Source organism: Vulpes lagopus, chromosome 6 (genome assembly GCF_018345385.1).
Source record: "Vulpes lagopus strain Blue_001 chromosome 6, ASM1834538v1, whole genome shotgun sequence".
Classification (NCBI taxonomy): domain Eukaryota; kingdom Metazoa; phylum Chordata; class Mammalia; order Carnivora; family Canidae; genus Vulpes; species Vulpes lagopus.
Window position 1 is genome coordinate 32,061,124 of NC_054829.1, and position 21,173 is coordinate 32,082,296.

At 47.3% G+C, this 21,173-nt stretch overlaps 1 protein-coding gene across 1 annotated transcript; it reads left to right on the forward strand.

The window, feature by feature from the left end:
* The first annotated feature begins 382 nt into the window (after window positions 1–382).
* On the forward strand, window positions 383–20,392 carry PLEK2 (pleckstrin 2). Its single transcript, XM_041760278.1, has 9 exons — window positions 383–686; window positions 10,172–10,336; window positions 14,191–14,372; window positions 15,342–15,433; window positions 15,706–15,893; window positions 16,126–16,227; window positions 17,691–17,774; window positions 18,705–18,783; window positions 19,849–20,392. The coding sequence occupies exons 1-9, from the start codon at window positions 645–647 to the stop codon at window positions 19,974–19,976; spliced, it is 1,062 nt and encodes a 353-aa protein (XP_041616212.1). The 5' UTR covers window positions 383–644; the 3' UTR covers window positions 19,977–20,392.
* The last annotated feature ends 781 nt before the right edge of the window (window positions 20,393–21,173 follow it).

Genomic DNA, 21,173 nt, shown 5'->3' on the forward strand with positions numbered 1-21,173 from the left:
GGGATATGGGAGGGGTGAGAGGGTGTATTTTGGAGGCAGAGGGCTCCTGCAATCTGTGCCTGCTTCTTTAAACCTGTGACTTTTTTTTTTTTTTTTTTTTCCCCGAATGGGAACTTTGCTCTGTCCCCACCAGAGGCCCGGGATAAAGTTCCTAGCCTGGTTCCAGTCCATGCAGTCTGCCCACTCGCATTTCGCCTGAGCTCGGGGATGACTCCGGATTCTTGGCGATCCTCCGTTCCCTTTAGCTCCGTATCGCTCGGGGGGCCACGCGGTAAGCGCCAGGCCGGCGGCTGGTTGAGGCCGGGGCCCGGGGGCCCGGGGGCCCGGGATGGGGCGGGGAGCGCGGGGCGGGGAGCGCGGGGCGGGGAGCGCGGGGCGGGGAGCGCGGGGCGGGGAGCGCGGGCCGCTGGCGACTGGGCCCCGGGGCGGCCGCCGCAGACCCCCGGGCACCTCGGCGGGGCCAGCGCGCCAGCGGCCCCGAGCGGGCGTGACTTCCTGCCCGGGAGGCCCCGCGGCCGCGGGCCCTGGACGCGGGCCAGGAGGCGTCGCCCGGGCGGGCTCGGGGCGCTCCCTGCGCGCAGCGGGCGCGGGCGCAGCGGGCGCGGGGGCCGCGCACCTGGAGGCCGGCGGGCGCGCGCGGAGACATGGAGGACGGCGTGCTCAAGGAGGGCTTCCTGGTCAAGAGGGTGAGCGCGCCGGGGCCCCTGGGGACCCCCGGGACCCCCGGGGCCGCCCCCCGCTCGCGCGGCCGGGGCGGGCTGGGGTTGGAGGGGCGCCCTGCTCAGGTGCAACAGAGCGGCCGGGCGCGGGCGCGGGCGAGGGCAGCCCGCTAGGCCGGTGCTGCGGGGTGCGGGGCGCTCCCGAGGCGGGCGCCGGCTGCGACAACTAAGGCGTGAGAGCAGCGTGTTGCTAACGCACCGGCAGCGCGCTCGGTGGCGCGCAGCGCCCGTCTGCGGAGAGCATCGCCGCGGCCCTCCCGGCTGCTGCAGCCGCCCCGCGCCCGGCCGGCCCCTGCGCTCTTCCGCGCGCCCGCAGCGCACACGTGGGCACCGCGTTCTTCCCTCGCCCCCAAGGAGAAGCAGTGCAGGACGCTGGTGGGTTGACCCCACACCTTGTTCTGTCCACCGCAGGGTGGGTGTTGTTATCACTGGATTCCAGGTGAGGAGACGAGGGGGCAGAAGGATGAGACTTGCCCCAGAGCCCCAGGACTCTCTGGGACTGCACCCTGGGTCCTCAGTCCCTGCCCACGCCCGCAAGGCCTTCCCCTCAGCTAGCAAGAGCCCAGACAGACGCAGGACTCACCGAGCAAGGTGGAACATGAGCCAAAGAGTAGCAACAAGAGGAAGTTCGAGATTTTAGAGTTCTTTGAACATAGTTGTTCACACCAAGGGTTTATACGGACATAGAAGCAGAGCATAGAATCTGGGGATGGTCCTTTTGGCTCTTCTACTGAGATTATAGCTTTGGGAGGGAGATGGATGAAGAGAGATGGATGAAGAGGCTCACCCTTGCTTTGCCTCCTCTGGTGGCCAGAGCGGCCCCGAAGTCTCAAATGGCTTTCAGGTCAGTGGGTGGTACAGCCATGTTATGTTACACATTATTTGATATAGGAGGGCGGGTGTGTTGTTTGCTCAAAACTGTAAGCAGGAGTAGTAGTAGGCTAATGCCTACTTGATCAAGGGTCAAGCTGGACACAGCAGGTACCAAATTCCAAGCCACTGTAATTAGAGCGATAGGCTGGTCCCTCTGGGTTTGTGGAGGCAGCTGCACCCAGAGAGACAACCTGTGGCAGGGCTTCTGCAGTCTCCCACTTTCCTGCAGCTCATGAGGTGAGAGGAAGAGCGTGACTTGGGCAAGGGGCTTGGAGGGTGTTGTTGACTGTCCAGATAGCTCGCCCCGTAGGGGCCTCCCTCTGTTCCTGGGGTTACCTCCCACGGTTCCCTACCACCACCACCATACAGACTCAGGAAAGCTAAAGAGGGAAGGAAGGACGTGAGTTCTCTTCGGAATGGCTGCCCAGACCTGGGTGGCTGGCTCAGGGAGTCCAAGGTGCAGGAAGATGAGGACAGTCAACAGATTTAGCCCAAAAGCCCACAGAACCCAAACACAGGAGTGTGGAGGCTGGCCCTGAGGCAAACGAAAGCCACACCCTTTCCTGAAAGGTGAGGGACCTGGCCTAGGGGGCGGAGGCACAGCTCACCGTCCCCGCCTACCCACGGATCTATCTCAGCTTTTCCTCTTCCCCCTTAACGTCTTTTCCTCCTGGTGGCAACAGCAGCTTCTGTGCCTGCTGGAGAATTTGCAGAGCTATGGCCTTGGGATTCCAGAGATTTAGGAGGGTTTACAATGGGAGACATGGCCTGAGCTGGAAGCCCAGAGTACTGAACAGTCCTCACTGGTGAGGGTGAAGCCAGAGACGGGCAGGGGCATGATGGATCTGGCTCTTACTCTCGCCCAGACAGGAAAGAAGCAAAGCTCCAGGCAAAATGCAGGGCACTCACTTGGCCTAGCTTTAAAGGAGGGCCAGGGGGAAGGAAGCGGGATCAGCACGGGCAAGATTGCTTTTCCTTTACAAAGACGCACTTCAGGCCTTGCTGCCCGGCATGACACTCTTAGAAAAAGACATGGCAATGTTAACACGCTTTGGCCTAAAAATTTCCTTTGTGGGATTTTATCTCAAGGAAATACCATTAAAACTTGATGAACAAAGTTATTTTTGTAGTGAAAAACCTGGAAACTACCTGTATATCCCCACACATACACAAATGACTAGGTATATTATAGTTTTGCAAAAAATGCTTATAATATTATAACCCAAAGAGTAAGAATATACAAGGTATTAATAAGGAAAAAATAGGCATAGAATATAAAAGTCTAGAAGGAGTTCGGCTTCAGGCTAGAGGTCTGAAATCAAAGTGTTGGCAGGGCCATACTTCCTCTGAAACCCGTAGGAGACAGTCCTCCCTTGCCTCTTTTGCTTTGGTATTTGGAGGCTGTAAAAGAAAACCCCAGATTTTTCTATCCTATGTAGGGAAAAACCTTGTTCTTCCCTATTTATGCCTTTATATTTTGAATCTGCTTTCTTTTATACAGAATACTTCCTTTCTGACAGGGCTGGTCACCAAATGTATGGAGGTTTTCCCCCACACCAAACAATTCTCTGTGACACCAGCTCATTGCCTGCCGTTTAACTCAATTCTGATACTACGCGGAGACAGTATCACATTCCACAGGTTAAGGGCTCAGTCCTATAAGATTGCCCTCCACCACCTCCACCCTACTCTACCCATACTTTAGACAGTGGTCACAAGCCCGGGTTATCATTTGTGTTTCTGACCAGTGGGGTGTCCTGTGCATGTTCCAATGACTTCCTTTTCCATTTCAATTAATTTGCTACGGTGGCTCATAGAACTCAGGGAAACGCTTACACTTGCCAGTTTATTAAAGGATATGATAATTGCCACAGATGAACAGCCAGTTGGAAAAACTGTGTAGGGCAAGGTATGTGGGAAGGGGCTTGGAGCTTCTATGTCCTCTCCAGGCATGCCAGTAGTCTCAGTACCTCCATGTATTCACTAACCCAGAAGCTCTCTGAACCCCATACTTTGGTATTTTATGGCGATCTCATCACATAGGCATGATTGATCATTAACTTCATTTTCAGCCCTTCTCCCTTCTCAAGAGAATGAGGGTGGCACTGAAAATTCCAAGCTGCTAAATGTGGCTTTTTCTTAACGATGACCAGCCTTCATCCAGAAGCTCACCGGAGTCAGTTCATGAGAATAGAGAATGCTCCTATCACCAGGGCAATTACAAGAGTTTCAGGATCCCTGTGCCAGGAATGAGAGGCAGATATATATGTATGTATATAATACATATATACAATATATAACATATATGATATAATATATATATAACATATATATACATATATATGTTAACCATCACCTTGCGCAGGAAATCCTTAGCATTCCTTGGCTTGTGGATACATCACTCCAATCTCTGCCTTCATCATCACATGGCCATCTTCTCCCTGTGTACCTCAGTATCCAAATTCTCTTTGTATAAGGACACCACTTAGTATTAGGGCCACCCTAATCCGGTATGATATCATCTTATCCTGATTACATCTGCAAAGACCCTATTTCCAAATAAGATCACATTCGTAGGTGCCAGGGCTTAAGAATTCAACATATCTTTTAGGGGGACATAATTCAGTCCATAGCAAGTACCATCTCTGCTTCTTTGGGGATTAGGGTCTTGGGCAAGAACTTTCTGGGCCTTAATTTCCTCACCATTAAAGTTAGGGAGTTGTATGGACTTTTTCAAAGGTCCCTCCTGCTGTAACATTCTGTGCCTCTTAAGCCCAGCTGTGGATTGCTATCCCAGTTTATGGACTCCCCTCCTTCCTCCACAGGGGTCCTAGGGACCCTAAATCACTTGTGGTCTAGCAGGCCTCTGGCCTCAGCCAGTTACTTGCAGATAAGGAGCCTGGAGAGGGAGGAAACTGCCTGGGTAGAGCGAGGCCTCGGATATTTTTCAGCTATACTACTGTGGTTTTGGCCTCTGACTCCCTTTACCTGGTGGCTTTGAACCAGTTCCTTGTTTCCTCTGAGCATGGCGTGTTTATCTGTAGACCAGGGATAATGGTGTTCTCCTTCCATTTTGTGGATTATTACTGCAGCCTCCAAGTGAGCTGCCTGCTGTAGTCTGGCCTGCTTCGTTCAGCTGTTCTGGCACAGTGTGGTCAGGGTGATATTTTAAACATGAGAAGCTAAGCTTTTCGTCATCTTTCTAGTTAAAACTCTTCAAGGACTCCTCTCTGGCCACAGTATAAAGATCAACTTTACAACATGGAACCTGTTGGTTAACTGGACCCGCGTCACTTCCTCTGGGCTTTGCCCACAGGCCTCTGAGCCTAATCCATATAGAACCACTTGGAGTTTCTCAAAAGTGGAAGTGACTCAAGCTCTCCCTTCCCTGCCTTCCTGACATAGCCAACTCCACATAACTTCCCAGATTCAGCCCTAGCATCAGCTCTTCGGAGAGCCTATGTCACCCCACTCACACTCTTTTGAGTTTCCTCCTCCATTGAGCTGCTTTTTGGGGTTTGCATTGTGATATATATTATTTCTCTGTTCTGTAATCATCATCCCAAAGTTTAACATCTTAAAACAACAAACATTTATCTCACACAGTTTCCAAGGGGCAGGTTGTTCAGAAACATCTTAGCTGCAAGATTCAAATCTCCCATGAGGTTCTAGCCAAAATGTTGCCCAGTGTGGCAGTCTTCTGAGGGTTTGACTGGCTATAGAATCCAATTGCAACTTGTCTGGCTGCTGGCTGGAAGCCTTGGGTTCCTTACCTCTGTGTAGGGGCTGGTCATGATGTGGCAGCTAGCTTTCCTGGAATACATGGGGGAGAGAGAGAGAGAGAAAGAGAGAGAGAGAGAGAATATGACATCAAGACTGAAGCTACAGGGTCTTTTTTAACCTAAGGTCAGAACCAACAAATAATCACTCTGCCATAGTCTCTTGGTCACATGGACCAACCCTTATACCATGTGGGAAGAAGCTATATAAGGGTGTGAATATCAGAAGGTGGGGTCCCGGAGAACCCCACCAATCATCTGTCCTAGAACTTATCACACTAGCTGGCACCATTGTCTGTCTCCTCCACTGTCTTAGGTCAGAATCTTACTCATCCTTGTCTCCCTGCTCCAGCACAGTGCTAGGTGCAGTAGTCGTTAGTCATTGATTGTTGAATGAATAGATAAATGAATGAACGATTTCCCTAGTGGTCTCATCAGGATTTTAGTTTATTTGACTTTCAGTTCATTTTCCATTGTAAAAATAGTACATGCTTATGAATTTTTTAAAAAGCTAGAAAAGTATTCAAGGCTGTAAATTGAAAAATAAGTTTTTATTCTTTTTTTCTAAGATTTTATTTATTCATTAGAGAGAGAGTGCGTGTATACAGAGTGAGAGGCAGAAGCACGCTCGCTCAGCAGGGAGCCTGATGCAGGGCTCAGTCCCCGGACCCTGGGATCCTGACCAGAGCTGAAGGCAGACACTTAACTGACTGATCCAGGTGCCCCATAAGTTTTCATTCCTGTTGCCCTGTATCCAGTCTTAGTCCTTAGAGATGATAATTATTAACTCTCTTGAGGTATCCCTTCAGGAATTTTCCAAAATAACTACTAGAGTTATATTTAGGTATCACATGAAAAAACATAAGTAAAAGTGCTTTGCCTGGTTCAAAGACTATGGGCGCTCTGCTTCTTGGTGGCTCAGAGTGCTGGGTTTGATTTTGAGGGCTCCACCAGTTACCTTTCCTGCCATCTGTTGGGATTGGAATCCCTCCGCTGCAGCCACAGTGGGCATGGTATTGTTACACAGAGTATTTTGTATTATTTTATTGTAAGCAATGATCCAAAGTGTCTCAATACATAAAACCTTTTCCATATCCTGGATGATTTACTCAGCACACATCCCTGGAAGTGGAATTATTGGGTCAAAGAATTTGAACGTTTTTTATGAGGGTCACCAGCTTCTTCAGGGTTTCTACCTACACAGTAAATCCTTGCTCATTAGCCTTTCTCCTCAGACCTCTCTCCTTCGCTGGCAGGATTCGTAGTTGCTCTTAAACACATTCCATTGTAGTGAGTTTGAACAGAAGGGGATTTCATGGAGGAATATTAATTACTAAGTACCTCAGGAATACTTGGGAGGGCCAGAGAACCTAGCTAGGATGCTATACAGCCAGGGACAATGTAGCCCGGCAAAAATACCCAACAGCACCACCAGCCATTTCTAGTGGAAACATCACTGCTGACATTATTTGCCATTTGTCCCTGATAGCTCTGGGGACTGGGTGTCAGAAGAATCTGTTCTACCAACACTGTTCTTGCGAGAAATCCCCATTTCCCTCTGTTTGGTGGCTGCCAAATATGCATCAGTTCCCCATGCCTGGAAGTGGCAGCAACTTAGTCACCACCTGTTACCTTTGTGGCAGGGATTCTGGAAAATGTAGTGTTTTGTTCAGAAAAGAACAGATTCTCCATATTGGTTTGTTCTGTTCAATATCTGTTTGTGACACTTTTCTCTCTAACATCTCCAAGCCCCCATTTCTCCTCTCCTTGTTGTTTTAGTTTGCTAGAGCTACTGGAACAAAAGTACTGCAGACAAGATGGCTTAAACAGAGATTTATTTTCTTGCAGTTCTGGAGGTAGGGTACAAGGTCAAGTTGTCAGCAGATTTGGTTTCTCCTGAGGCCTCTCTTCACAGCTTGCAGATGGGCACCTTCTTGCTGTGTGCTCAGGTGGTCTTTCCTCTGTGCATATGCCTCCCCGATGTCTCTCTGTATGTCTGAGTGTCCTTTCTTTTTCTTTTTTTTTTTTTTTTAAGATTTTATTTATTTATTCATGAGAGACACACAGAGAGAAAGAGAGGCAGAGGGAGAAGCAGGCTCCATGCAGGGAGCCCGGCATGGGACTAGATCCCTGGTCTCCAGGATCATGCCCTGGGCCGAAGGCAGCACTAAACCGCTGAGCCACCCAGACTGCCCTGAGTGTCCTTTTCTTTTAAGGACCCCTGTCAGATTAGGTTAGGGCCCACTTCATGACCTCATTTTAACCTAATCACTTCTTTAAAGCCCTAACTTCACATACAGTCAACATTAGGAGTGAGGGCTTTATTTTTTTTTCAAAATATTTTATTTAAATTCAGTTTGCCAACATATAACACCCAGTGTTCATCCCATCAAGTGGGAGTTAGGGCTTTAATATATGAATGTGTGTGTGCCAAGGGGGACATAAATTAGTCCATAACACTTGTGTCCTAAGGTTTAAGATTATTTTGCCCTCATCAGCCAGGATTGCATTCTTCCTGTACACAATCTTTTTTTTTTTTTTTTTAAGATTTTATTTATTTATTCATGAGAGACACACAGATAGAGAGAGAGAGGCAGAGACACAGACAGGAGAAGCAGGCTTCATGTAGGAAGCCTGATGTGGGACTCGATCCCAGGTCCCCAGCATCACACGCTGGGCCGAAGGCAGGCACCAAACTGCTGAGCCACCCAGGAATCCCCTGTACACAATCTTTTGAGCCAGCAATTGACTGCTAATGCTGGTCCAGGAGCCCCTCGGTACAAGGTCATCGAGAAAGAGGGCCTGAGCTTGGGCCACGTGGAGAGCAGTAGAGAACCCCTGTTGCTGAGGAGTCAGAGACAAATCTTTTTTGTTTCTTTAAACACATCTGCCCACGTCAAGAAAACATCTGCTGTCAACCGTCGTGTTACATGCTGATCCTAAGTATGGGACAGAGTGGAGAGAGCAAAAAATGTAAAATTCAACTTGACTATGAAAGTCATCTCACATGAACAGCTTGATCACCAGGCAGTGTGATAGCACTTAGACATGTTAATAAACTCTTGTCAGATTAACGTGGTTAGAAGTTCTATTTAGCTGCCGTAGTAAATTCTGTTTGGGCACAGCCCAGTGCTTGCTCAGTCAACTCCTTCTACAACTTTTGGTTCCCTAACAGCACTTAGAATCACTGAGCAATCACAATACCACAGATAGGCGAACTCAAGGAGCCTTTGAAATTAATAAATGCTAGGAAATGTAAGGAAATGAGGGAATTGGGGAAATGGTCTCTGATTGAGATAAAGTGCATCTCTCTTAGTTAGAATCTAATCCTTATTGGGCTCTGCTCTGAGAAATATGCCAGGAAAGTTGTTTAAATAAGTGTATACTAAACCCATTCTTTTTTGATTCCTCAGTAGACATTCCCTCATCTGTTGATCTGTCTCTTTGCCTTTACCTGACTATCCTGTCCATTGGCTCTATGGCTCACCCGAGAACCCCCCCCAAAATACCCTGCCTTTTAGGCTTGCCCCTTAGCAAGATTATTAGGGTCCTTAGCACTGTTAGACTGTGGCTTCAACTTTATAAATTGCTCACATCCTTTGACTAGTAATATTCTTTCTAGGAATATATCCTAAGGGAAAAAAAATCTGAGATGCAGATAAGAATTTATGTGCAAGGATATTTACTGCAGAATTGTTTATAACAGTGAAAAAAACAAACAGCCTCAGTTACAAACAGCAGATTGACAACTAAATGTTGCATCTACCTTGTGCTTATTAAAAAACATATTTCAAAGAAATATATTGGCGTGAGAAGATGCTCTGCAAAGCTCAACGAAACAAAAACTAGATAATAAAACTATATGTAACGTGGTCTTGATTTTTTTAAAAACCAGAAAGTAAAAACTAAGAGGAAAAAAAGACTTTAGGAAAACACAGTGTTAGCAATGGCTGTCTCCCAGTGATAGGACTTTCTTTTCTGCGTTACTTTGCAGTTTCTTTCAAGGTTTATAATCGCAGAAAAGGTCAACTGGGAACTGGAAGGTCAATGCCAAGGACGTTTGTTACATAATCAAAAGAGTTGATAAGGAGATCCAGACAGATAATGCTATTTTCATGAAAATGAAAATAAAAGGTATGATTTTGAACTGGATCCTTTGGCTATTAAGGACACTCTTGGGGCAGTTGGGGAGACTTGGATGGGGGTTGTGGAATCGATGAAAATAACATTATTGGAAATTTCCTGATGTTTATGGTTGCGTGGTGGTTATGTTGGAAATATTCCCCTCACCCCTTTTTTTGTAGCAGACACACATGAAATACTCAGAAGTGATGGAACATCATGTTCAAAATTTACTCTTACATGATTCTGTAAAAAAAAGTTCTTTATTACTATTCTTCAGCTTTACTCTGAATTGAAATTATTTTAAAATTAAAAAAAATAAAATGAGGTTTTTAAAAAAAGATAATGCTGTCTCCTTTTTGTTTTTTTTTTAATTTTATTTATTTATTCATGATAGTCACACAGGGAGAGACAGAGAGGCAGAGATACAGGCAGAGGGAGAAGCAGGCTCCATGCAGGGAGCCTGACGTGGGATTCGATCCCGGGTCTCCAGGATCGCGCCCCGGGCCAAAGGCAGGCGCCAAACCGCTGCGCCACCCAGGGATCCCCTGTCTCCTTTTTGAACAGTAGATGGCATGGCACAGTCTGGATACCTGTGCCGTAGGACAGATACCTCTCCCCGAACTCAGTGTTGTCCCCTCAGCTGCCTCACTGCAGGGCTCTCCTGTCCGTCCTCAGGGTCACATTGTCCACAACTGGAAGGCGCGATGGTTCATCCTTCGGCAGAACACATTGCTGTACTACAAGCTTGATGGGGGTCGGAAGGTGACCCCTCCCAAGGGCCGGATCCTTCTGGATGGCTGCACCATCACCTGCCCCTGCCTGGAGTATGAAAACCGACCGGTAAGTGAAGGCCCTTGTTCCCCTGCCTTGGACCCTCCCACCTCTGGCCTCTTTGGTGAGGGTGGTGTGGGTGAAGAGCTGAGTTATCATTGAGAAACCTAAATTGAAGTCCCGCTGCATTACGTACCAGATGTGTGATGTTGGGCAAGTAATTGAACCTCTCTGAGCCTTAGTTCCTCATCTATAAAATGGGGTAAGTTCATGACACCTTGATAGCTCCCATGATTGTGCCGAGGATCATGAGAGGCTAATGGTCTGTCAAAGCACTTTGTGGGCTAGGAGCACTACACAACTACACAAATGGGAGCAATTAGTGCTTCCTTGGAATTTAATATGGTGGCTTTCATCCCCTTGAGGGGGGTATGTGTTCCTAAAGTCAGGTGCAGTTTCAACCCTATCGTCAAAAAAATATCTGAATTAGTCATTTTTGGAGGGCCCGTCAGGAGCCGAGAAATCTGCTAGGCTTGCAGGAGTCAAGGGAGAAAGTGGTAAGAGCGTTTTTCCTTGAGTTATTAATCTTATTATGAAAGCAAGTGGTTAATTAAAAAACATTCCGAATTCCAAATGTTGGCACAAACATAATTAGCTGTAGAGAACACTGTATTCCCGAAGAGGAGGAAGATGTAATTATGGGCTCTGAGTCAGGTACAGCATTGGGAGGAATAGAGATTTGGCAAAGATCTGAAAGAGGAGAGAGGCAGACGTTCTGGGCAGGTGGAAAGTCTTGAGTAAATGTGAGGGGAGACAGGGATAGATTTGGAGATAACAATGGCCCCTGTGGCCAAAGGGGAGTGTTCACAGAGGGAGCAATGGGAGGTTGGCTGGCGCCAGACGGAGGAAATGCGGAGTTGTTGAAGGTCCTGAGTGAGAGAATGGATGGGTGAAAACGCTCTTAGAAGGACTAAAATGAGGAACTACGCTCTGTTCCTAATAAGTTATTAGATCCATAAAGAAGGGTCTTACACGTTCTTCTTTCCTTTTTTTCTTTTTTAAAGTATTCTTTACTTTACTTTACAAAGAGGCTTTGTGTGGGGCTCGAATTCACAACCCTGAGATCAAGAGTCACACGCTCTTATCGACTGAGCCAGCCAGGCGACCCACCTTTCTCTTCTTTCTTTTTTTTTTCTTTTTCTTCTTTCTTACCATGTTTTTCTTCTTTGACTCTTCTAGATCAATTGACAAGCCTTCTGATTACAAGAAAATATTCACACAGTCTACTCTGGGTGGTGGTTTTCCCGGTATTTGTTTTGTTAACCTCTGTACTCTTTTGTAGTTTTGAATCTTTCTCAAGAAAACAAAAGGAGCTATTAAAATAACGAGGCATGAAATAGGGCAAGAAGTAGGGGGAGCACAAGAAAACATTATGATATGTCCACAGGACATGACTGGAATTTGAGGACAAAGGAGAGGTAGGTGTTGAGTGTCATTCCAGCCTAGGAGGCTGCAAATATGAAATGTCCGTTTACAATTTCCACTGCCAACCTATAGGTGCTGCTGATTAAGAGGGAAAAGTCAAAAAAAAAAAAAAAAAGAGGGAAAAGTCAGGCCAGGTAGTGTTCTGTTGGGTACCAGCAAGGCTGCTGGAGAATGCCCCGGCTGGGCAGACTGGGGCTACATCTTCCTCCTTGTAGCATCACAAGACCAAACACTATGGACACATGGCAGACGATTAGCAAATGTTTGCTGGATTCATGTTTAAGAAGGAAGACAAATTTACAGATAAGTGAGATGATTTTAAGAGGAAAACCCCTACTTTTCTAAGTGAATTTAAGACTCTAGTTCTCAACAACACCCCAGAATTTATAGGTTAACTTCTTGACCCGATGCCCCTTAATAATTATTAAGGAACAGTAGACAGGGAAAGTGTTGGTAGAATGGGCTGGAGATACAAAAACTTTCAAAAAAGGAAACAAGTTGGGGATCCCTGGGTGGCTCAGCGATTTAGCACCACCTTTGGCCCAGGGCGTGATCCTGGGGACCCGGGATCAAGTCCCACATCGGGCTCCCTGCATGGAGCCTGCTTCTCCCTCTGCTTGTGTCTCTGCCTCTCTCACTGTCTCTGTCTGTCATGAATAAATAAATAAAATCTTAAAAAAAGGAAACAAGTTAAATTTGCTAATTGGAGTTGTGAGCTTCCTGTTAATTCTCAGATTGTCTGTCATCTGCCTGGTTCACGAGTCCTTGAGCTGGAAGAGGTCATGAGGAGCCCATAGGTTCACTAAGAACAAGTTATAAAGTATATGTGTGTGTATATATTTAAATTAAGTAAGCTATATAAGAGTATGTGTGGATTTCACATGGAATTTTATAGTCTTTCCTAAAATTCTTTCATTAAAATGTTGACTGCCAACAGAAAGTTGATTTTGTTCTCCCACAATGCTAATGAGTGAGTCAGTGTCACTTGGAGGAACAGCCTCATGGTATTCTTTGAGACTGTGAGCCTGTCTTGTCTTTATCACCATTTTTTTTTTTTATCACCATTTTTAAAAAAGTTTATTTATTTGACAGAGAGAGAGAGAGAGAGAGAGCGCACAAGCAGGAGGAACAGCAGGCAGAGGGAGAGGGAAAAGGGTTTAGCAGGGAGCCTGACATGGGGCTCAATCCCAGGACCCTGGGATCATGACCTGAGCCAAAGACAGACACTTAACTGACTAAGCCACCCAGGTGCCCTGTCTTATCATCATTTTTGTTGTTAGTTAAGAGGAGGGATATTAAGTTTGCAAGCAAAGGAAGTTGGGAACTAATATATTAGAAAACAGAATGGTAATGAAACAATGCACCTGTTTTCCAACAGAAGTGGCAGGTCCAGTTTACTTGGATGACATTTAATAGGGTCAACATCCAAATCCTACAAAGGTAAAAAACAAACAAACAAAAAACAAACCCTCTGCACATTTAAAGAATGGAGGAGATGCAGCCTACATCAAAAAGACTCTCACCTGGGCACCTGGGTGGCTCAGTGGTTGAGTGTCTGTCTTTGGCTCAGGTTGTGATCCTGGGATCCCAGGATCGAGTCCTACATTGGGCTCCCTGCATGGAGCCTGCTTCTCCCTCTCCCTCTGTCTCTGCCTCTTTCTCTCTGTGTCTCTAATGAATAAATAAATAAAATCTTTTTTAAAAAAGACTCTCAGCTGACTGCACAGAGTGTGAGTCTACTGAGTCAGATCCTGCCACCCTGTATCCCTCAAAGCTTTCCTGGGGCAGCAGGTTCCATTCCCGGGGTCCTAGCTTATGAGAATGTTGACCAACTGCAGAACATGTAGCAGAGCATGAACCAGTTAAGAGATGAAACCATATCCTATGAGAAGTGTGTGAGAGACTGGAAATGCTGAGACTAAAGGAAAGAGCGCTGAAGGGAGCTTAGCGAACAGTGCCTCTGAGGTAGCTGTTCGTACCCCCACATGACAGATGAAGAAAGTAAGGCCCGGCGGTGTTGCTTCCTATGCCCAAGCATCTGTAGCTAAGTGGCAGAGCTGGGACTTGCATTCCCATCAGCCTGACTTGAAAGCCAGTGCATCTCCCACTTCAGCACAGCGGCCGTTATGGGAGGTCAGGTTAGTCTCTGTGGTTCTAGAAGGCGAATTGGAAGCGGGGAGGCAGAGTGCCCAGAAGCAGTCCCTGTGCTCAGTAGTCTGTGCCAGAGGGAAAGCTTACCTTTTGAGGTGGAGAGCTCCCTGCTGCTTGAGATATGCCAGGGGAATCTTTGAAGACCACTCCCTGGGACGCGGTGGAGGGGTTGGGCCTTTGGCAGCCGCTGGGCCTCCGTGTCCTGGGTTTGCTGTGGCCCTGTCGTCTTTGCTGCCCTTGCCTGCGGGTCTGTGTGTGCTGGTGTGACCGGCTATCTCTTCCCGCAGCTCCTCATTAAGCTGAAGACTCAAACATCCACTGAGTACTTCCTGGAGGCCTGTTCTCGAGAAGAGAGGGACGCCTGGGCCTTTGAGATCACGGGGGCTATCCACGCCGGGCAACCGGGGAAAGTCCAGCAACTCCACGTTTTGAGAAACTCCTTCAAGTTGCCCCCTCACATCAGCCTACAGTGAGTGCCTAGCCCCGCCACCCCTCACCCTGCCTGGCTTTGCTGCGACCTCTTCTGTCTGTGGGACGCAGGGAGTGGGGCTCTGATGTTGCTCCACGGGCCTGTCCGGTACACCATCGTGCTTCAGGGCCTTCCGGCCTACCTGGCTGCCCTGCTCCCAGTAACCTCTCAGGGCCTCTGCTGCTTTTGCCCACTTCGGTGTCCTGAAACCCTCCCTCCAGTTTCAGCCAAGGTGCCCCAGGCTATGTCACAGCCCCCCAGGGATCTCCACTTGCCAAATCATTGGTCTGGTTTACAGCCTGGGTGGCAAGAAGGATGTGTTTAGGCAGCAGCTGCATTCTTGCTTGGTGAGGTTCCTATCCATCCATTCAGGCAGCAGTTACAGAGTGCCTACTGCATTCCCTATATGCCCTGGCTGTTCAGGAGACACAAACGTGAATAAAGAAGATCTCATCTCAAGTGCTTTCCAACTCAAGGACATAGATAGAAAATGAGAAAAGATTTTCTACTGGTGGCCAGAATCATCTCACAGAACAGAAAACAGGTCATTGGTAGAGGCAGTACGCTAAAGGAGGGATGAAGGAGTTCTGTCATGGAAACGGTTACATCTGTAGGAAACACCCCCTAACCTCCAAGATAGCAGAACTGTCAAAGACACAGGATGAGTCCACTTCTGGGCTCCCAGAGAGCTCCGTGCCAGGCCCTGAAGTCTTTTATTGTACATTCATTTGCTTTAAAATGAAAAGTCACACAGCTCTTTAATTGTACTACAAAAGGAATACCTGTCTCACATAGAAATGAAATCCTACTTCTCAAATTCTGATGCATCCCAGAATACTCCTCTTGCTTTGTAACATGTATCACACCGGTTGCCCCTTGCTTTATACCTTTATACCTTGCTCCTTGGACCCTCCCTCATATGCATTGGTGCGATGAGGGTTCCCTCTCCTTTGCCTTCCTTTTGTGTAGTCGCATTGTGGACAAGATGCATGACAGCAGCAGTGGAATCCGGCCAAGCCCCAACATGGAGCAGGGAAGCACCTACAAAAAGACCTTCATAGGTGAACCTCCCCTCTTGGGGGCTGGGGTGGGCAGTGGAAACCAGAGCATGGTGACCTGGGACTCATGCTTGACCTCCTATGTTGAGGCCAGAGCTGCCTCCGGCCAACTGGCTGGTCTGAGATGGCCACATGTGGGTGGGCCTTCGGTTGGCTTTTGAGTCCAGCCCAAGGCTGCCCAGGAGGTTAAAGTCAATGAGGTCACAGTCAAGTACCCCCAGGGAGGCTAATCTGTAGCCTGTCATCTGACTTGTGCTGCCCTTGCCCCAATGCAGGCTCCTCTCTGGTAGACTGGCTCATCTCCAACAACTTTTCTGCCAACCGTCTGGAGGCTGTGACCCTGGCCTCCATGCTCATGGAAGAGAACTTTCTTAGGCCGGTAGGTGTCCGAAGCATGGGAGCCATTCGCTCTGGAGATCTGGCCGAGCAGTTCCTGGATGACTCCACAGCGCTGTACACCTTCGTAAGTTAGGGAGGGAGTTCCTCTTGTCACTGGGTCAGGGAAGGAGGATGCAAAAGAGTGAGGGCCGGGGGTCCACATTTGTGGGCGAAGGTCTAGGGCTTGGGCACCCCTTTACCCCCAGGTGGAATGAGCTTTCTGTATTGAGAATTTTTGTTTTCCCCTGTGGTTGCCCCCAGAGTCTAGAACTGGGACTTTTTGGTAACAAAGTCCCTGTTTTTAACTTTCTCACTAGGCTGAGAGTTATAAGAAGAAAATAAGCTCCAAGGAAGAAATGAGTCTCAGCACCATGGAGTTAAGTGGCACAGTGGTCAAACAAGGCTATCTGGCCAAGCAGGTATGCCTGCCTTGGAGAGGCAGGAGATGGACAGGATGTCCCCAAAGGGTGGGAAGGGCGAGAGGGCAGGCGCTACTTACCAGCAGAATCTGCTACAGCAGGAGCTGGTGGCAGCTGCAGGGAGCAAATCAGGAGGCATGAGCATGCTGGTTCTCTCTCTCTCTCTCTCTCTCTCTCTCTCTCTCTCTCACATACACACACACACCCAGACACAGAGATCTATTTATTCTGAATAGAATAAAAGTACACACAAGTTGTTATCACAATACTAGGAAACGTCTGCAGCCCTGCCCAGGGCATGCACTCTTCTGGAAGGGCATTGCTTACGGGTTGGTGTTTTGCATTTGCTGGCCTTCAGCTCCCTGACGCTTCCTGGGGTCTCTGCCTTCCTCTGTGGGATGCTGCACACCTTCCTGATGCACTTTTTGAACAAAAAAAAATAATACTTTTCTCCACCTACTTCAGTAGATTGAAGATGAAATCCTGTAGTGTGAAGTCAGTGTTTAAAAATGGACTGTGGCCCCTACTCCTAACCGTGTCTGGGGGAGTATCCCTGTTCCAGGCACATCTGACACACAGGCTGTTCTGTGAACAAAGTACCACGTCCAAGCCCATGAAGTGTGAGCAGACCTTCTGCACATGCCTCGTGTTTGTGCGTATCCTACACACCGTGTGAATGTGCACGTCTGTACAATGGACACATGGTGCTCAGTGCCATTCCCATTGTTACTTGGGGCACGCATTGCTCTTGTCACCTGGTTCTTGCATATTGGGATCCCCATCTACTCTTAGATTATTTACCATGTGTGCGGCTGCCTATTTGCCCCAAAGGGCCCACCTCCGAGGCCTGATGCGAGCCTAGTGAGGGGAAGTAGCAAGTACCTGGAAGGCCACCAGCAGGGTGCGGGAGGGACTCTGGATGTTCCAGGCTGGAGGGTTAAGGAAGCTTTGAGATCTTGGGGGTGAAGCCAGAGAGTCATACACATCAATATTTTATACATTTGGACTTTAACATGTAATTGATCATTTCTTACTTTTTCTGGTGCAGAATTTCTATGTATGTGCATAAATACATGCAACTGGGTCTGATTTTGACACTTCAAAGTTGGTGCCCTTGGGTTTAGGTTTGCCTGTGAGTTCTTAGTCCACTTGACACCTGCTGCCTCCCATCCTCCCTACACTCTGACTGCCGGTCTGGGTAATGCTCCCCTTTTCCTTCCATGCTGACCCTCTTTGCTTCTGTCAACTCAACGAACGGTGACAGTATTTTTGCTAAAATGTCTCTGAGCAGGGACATTCACGGCAATAGACATTGCCATTGCAGTGGCAATCCTTGGGTCTCTGGCGGACTCGTTCCAGAAAGTAGTCCACTATAGCAAGCTGTCTGGGGCATTAGATGCAGGGACATGGGAGGAAACAGCAGAGCTGTCACAGGTGAACCTTGAACCCTTTCTTTGCCTCAGGGGCACAAGAGGAAAAACTGGAAGGTGCGGCGGTTTGTGCTGAGGAAGGATCCGGCTTTCCTGCATTACTATGACCCTTCCAAAGTGAGTGCCACATGTTCACTTGGTGGCCGTGTGTAAGGCTTCAGTCCCTTCTCTCCCGAGCTCAACCAGCAGCTGGTTGTACTTCCTGCCTCTCTCCTGGCATCCGTCCCCTCGCTTCCACAATACAAGCTCTACTCAATGGTCTGGTCGTTTCTCTCTTTCAGCACGTTGTTGCCCGCCCAGAGGGTTATCATTATTTTGAGAGCAAAGCATTTTTTAGTTTCTGCAAAGCTTTCTGTGTGGCTGGAAGGGTGGGGTGGGCTGATAAGGAGACTCCTAACTGATGCTCCCCAGCCGCTTTGCTCCTTTCTGTGCGGAAATCCCATGAATTCTGCCCCCAACATTTTTTTTTGTCCCCACCAATGTTGTGGAAAGTTTCTTTTACCATGTACTGTTTAAGCCATAATTTACGGATTTTCTTGTTTTCTAATCAATCGAAGAATTGCTACTCTGAGTTTTGGATAATAAGTATGTATTATTGTATGAGGAGTTGATCTAATAACAGTCAAAAGCAAAGATAAAGGGCCTTTTAGCTGGCCTGTTCGGCCTTGTCTTGGTAGATGTATGATTTTCATTCAGTTTTTTTTTTTTTTTTCATTCCAAGTTTCAGTCAGGAATCCCAGCCCTAGGGGAGAGCACTGCAAGGAGTGAGAAGGAGCCCTCGGGGACCTTGCCGGCCAACAGAGGCCAGTGGGTCAGGGTGGGGTGTGGCCTTGCCCTGCCGCTGCTAGCAGTGAGACAGAGCCCAGACTTGTTACTGGTGCATGTAACACAACCACATGATGTCCTAATTCAGCTTCATCTTCTATTACAGAGGACTCTCACTGACTTCTTTAGCGGGCCCAAGGGTGGTTACAGGGCAAGAGTGCAACTCCTTTTTCCTTTTTGTGCATTCACACTTTGCCTAATCAGGAATTCTTTCTGCTGCAGGAGGAGAACCGGCCAGTGGGTGGATTTTCTCTTCGTGGTTCACTCGTGTCTGCTCTGGAGGATAATGGAGTTCCCACTGGTAAGGTGCAACTGGCCTTGGGTTCCTCCCGGCCGCACTCTCAGCGATTTGCTGGTGGACTGAGCTGTGGGGGCTGAGTAGGTCTCAGGAGACGATGAATAGTGTGGGTTTTGGAGCCAATTTCAGAATTAGGGAAAAGGGCATATGGGGTGTTCTTAGTGTGTGTGTTTTTTTTTTAAGATTTTATTTATTCATGAGAGGCAGATAGAGGGAGGCAGAGACACAGGCAGAGGGAGAAGCAGGCTCCATGCAGGGAGCTTGACTCGGGACTCGATTCCGGGTCCCCAGGATAAGGCCCCGGGCCGAAGGCTGCACCAAACCATCGAGCCACCTGGGCTGCCCTGTTCTTAGTATTTTAACAACACAACTAAATAAATCCTTGTCTCTTGTATGCTTTCCTGTTTCTGTGCTTACTGGCAAATAAACATTCACCTTAGAATAGTAGCCTACACAGTATTTAAAGGCTAGCAACACACTTTAGTATCTATTAACACACTAACCTCACAACAGGCAGCTAAGAAAACAGTGTATTATTCCCATTTTATGGATGTGGAAATTGAGGTTCAAAGAAGTTAAAGTCCAATCCCAAATCTGTCTACTTTTAGCATAAACGTGTTGGATTATTTTTTAAGATTTTTTATTTACTTATTCATGAGAGACAGAGAGAGAGAGGAAGAGAGAGGGGCACAGACACAGGCAGAGGGAGAAGCAGGCTCCATGCAGAGAGCCCAATGCGGGACTCGATCCCAGGTCTCCAGGATCACGCCCTGGGCCGAGGGGAGTGCTAAACTGCTTGAGCCACTGGGGCTGCCCCACGTATTGGATTCTTGGATGTGAATGGAACTGTAGATCTGTGGTTAGTGCAGGGAGCAGGCTAGGAGGGCACAGGTGAGGGATGGGGAATGAAAAGGAGGAAATGAGGAAGTGGGCATCTGATGGGATTTCCTAACCACATGCATTGGTATTTGAGAAATACTTCATTATGTGTATTTTTGTTTGTGGTTCAGATGACTTCTAGCTGAAAGCAGACATGGATATCTACTCACTGATTTTTCTTCTGCCTAGGGGTTAAAGGAAATGTCCAGGGGAATCTCTTCAAAGTGATTACCAAGGATGACACACACTATTATATCCAGGCCAGCAGCAAGGCTGAGCGAGCTGAGTGGATTGAAGCTATCAAAAAGTTAACGTGACAAGGGAACATGTTCCGGAAGGAACAGAACCAGGATTCCTCCCTCCTACTGGATGGTACAGACAAGACTTCCTGGAGAATGGGATTGTGTTAAGACTTTTAGCTTCTTTGTAATATTTTGTATGGCTTTCTCTGAGACTGGAGTTCCTTAGATCACAATTGGCAGTGGTGCTATTTCCTTCCTCACCTTCAACAGCCTGGAAACGCTAGAACAGCTGTAAGACGTCAGTGTCTTGACTTCCATCCATTTTCACAGCTAGCCATCCCTTTGGCACCAAAGTAGGTTTTCCTGTCGTAACACTAACTAGCCATATTGTAATACTAAATAAAACACTAGTCTCATGTTGGCTCTCTCTGAAATGCTGTCAAAAACTAACTTCTCTGGAATTAATAAAAACTGATGTGTTTCTATTAAAATTGCTGTATAGTTTTATAGTTTTCATAGGTTTTTCATGCTTGAGGCTATACAAATTATTATGCAAGATTATGAAAACATCTCAAGTGATCTGTCACTAATGCTTCATCCTAAAATGGGAATGGTGGCAAAATTTTGAACGTTGTTTTATAGGCCTATATAAGCATATTCACTGCAGAAATCATGGACTCAGTTAAGTCACCTATACAACAGAGTAAAATTACAGCGTTTCTATGAAAAACAGCAACTCAGAAAAGAGGTGCAGAGCAGAAGCTGCTAAAGGACAGAGAAAGATGTAGACGGTGAAAGAATTAAGGAATGAAATGTTGGTTTAAAAGTGAACATTGAGACATAGATACGAAGAAGCTTCACCAGTTTGGGAGGTTAATCTGAAGTAGTGAAAAGTCTGTATCATACGGTATCTTTAAAAACATTTTTATTACTTTCAAGTTTATACAGTAATCTGGCACAAGCTACTGTCAGCATTCTTGCCAAGTACAAGTGCTTAGACTTCCTTTAATGAATAGATATGTAACTTACATTTAAGGGGAGTAGGTACTTCCAAAGTGCTCAAGGAAAAAATTTTCCTTTTAAGTAGTTTGAACTGCCTCCTCTTAGTCTTGTCTAGAATACCCAACCTGAATGATCAGGAATTCCAAGCTAATGAGGTTTTTATTCCTTACATTGTAAGAGACTGCCTTTTAAAGCACCATTTTCCGTTTGGCATTTCACCAAGGTCTAATGTCCCTGGAATTAGTTTCTTTATTGCTCATGAATATCAAC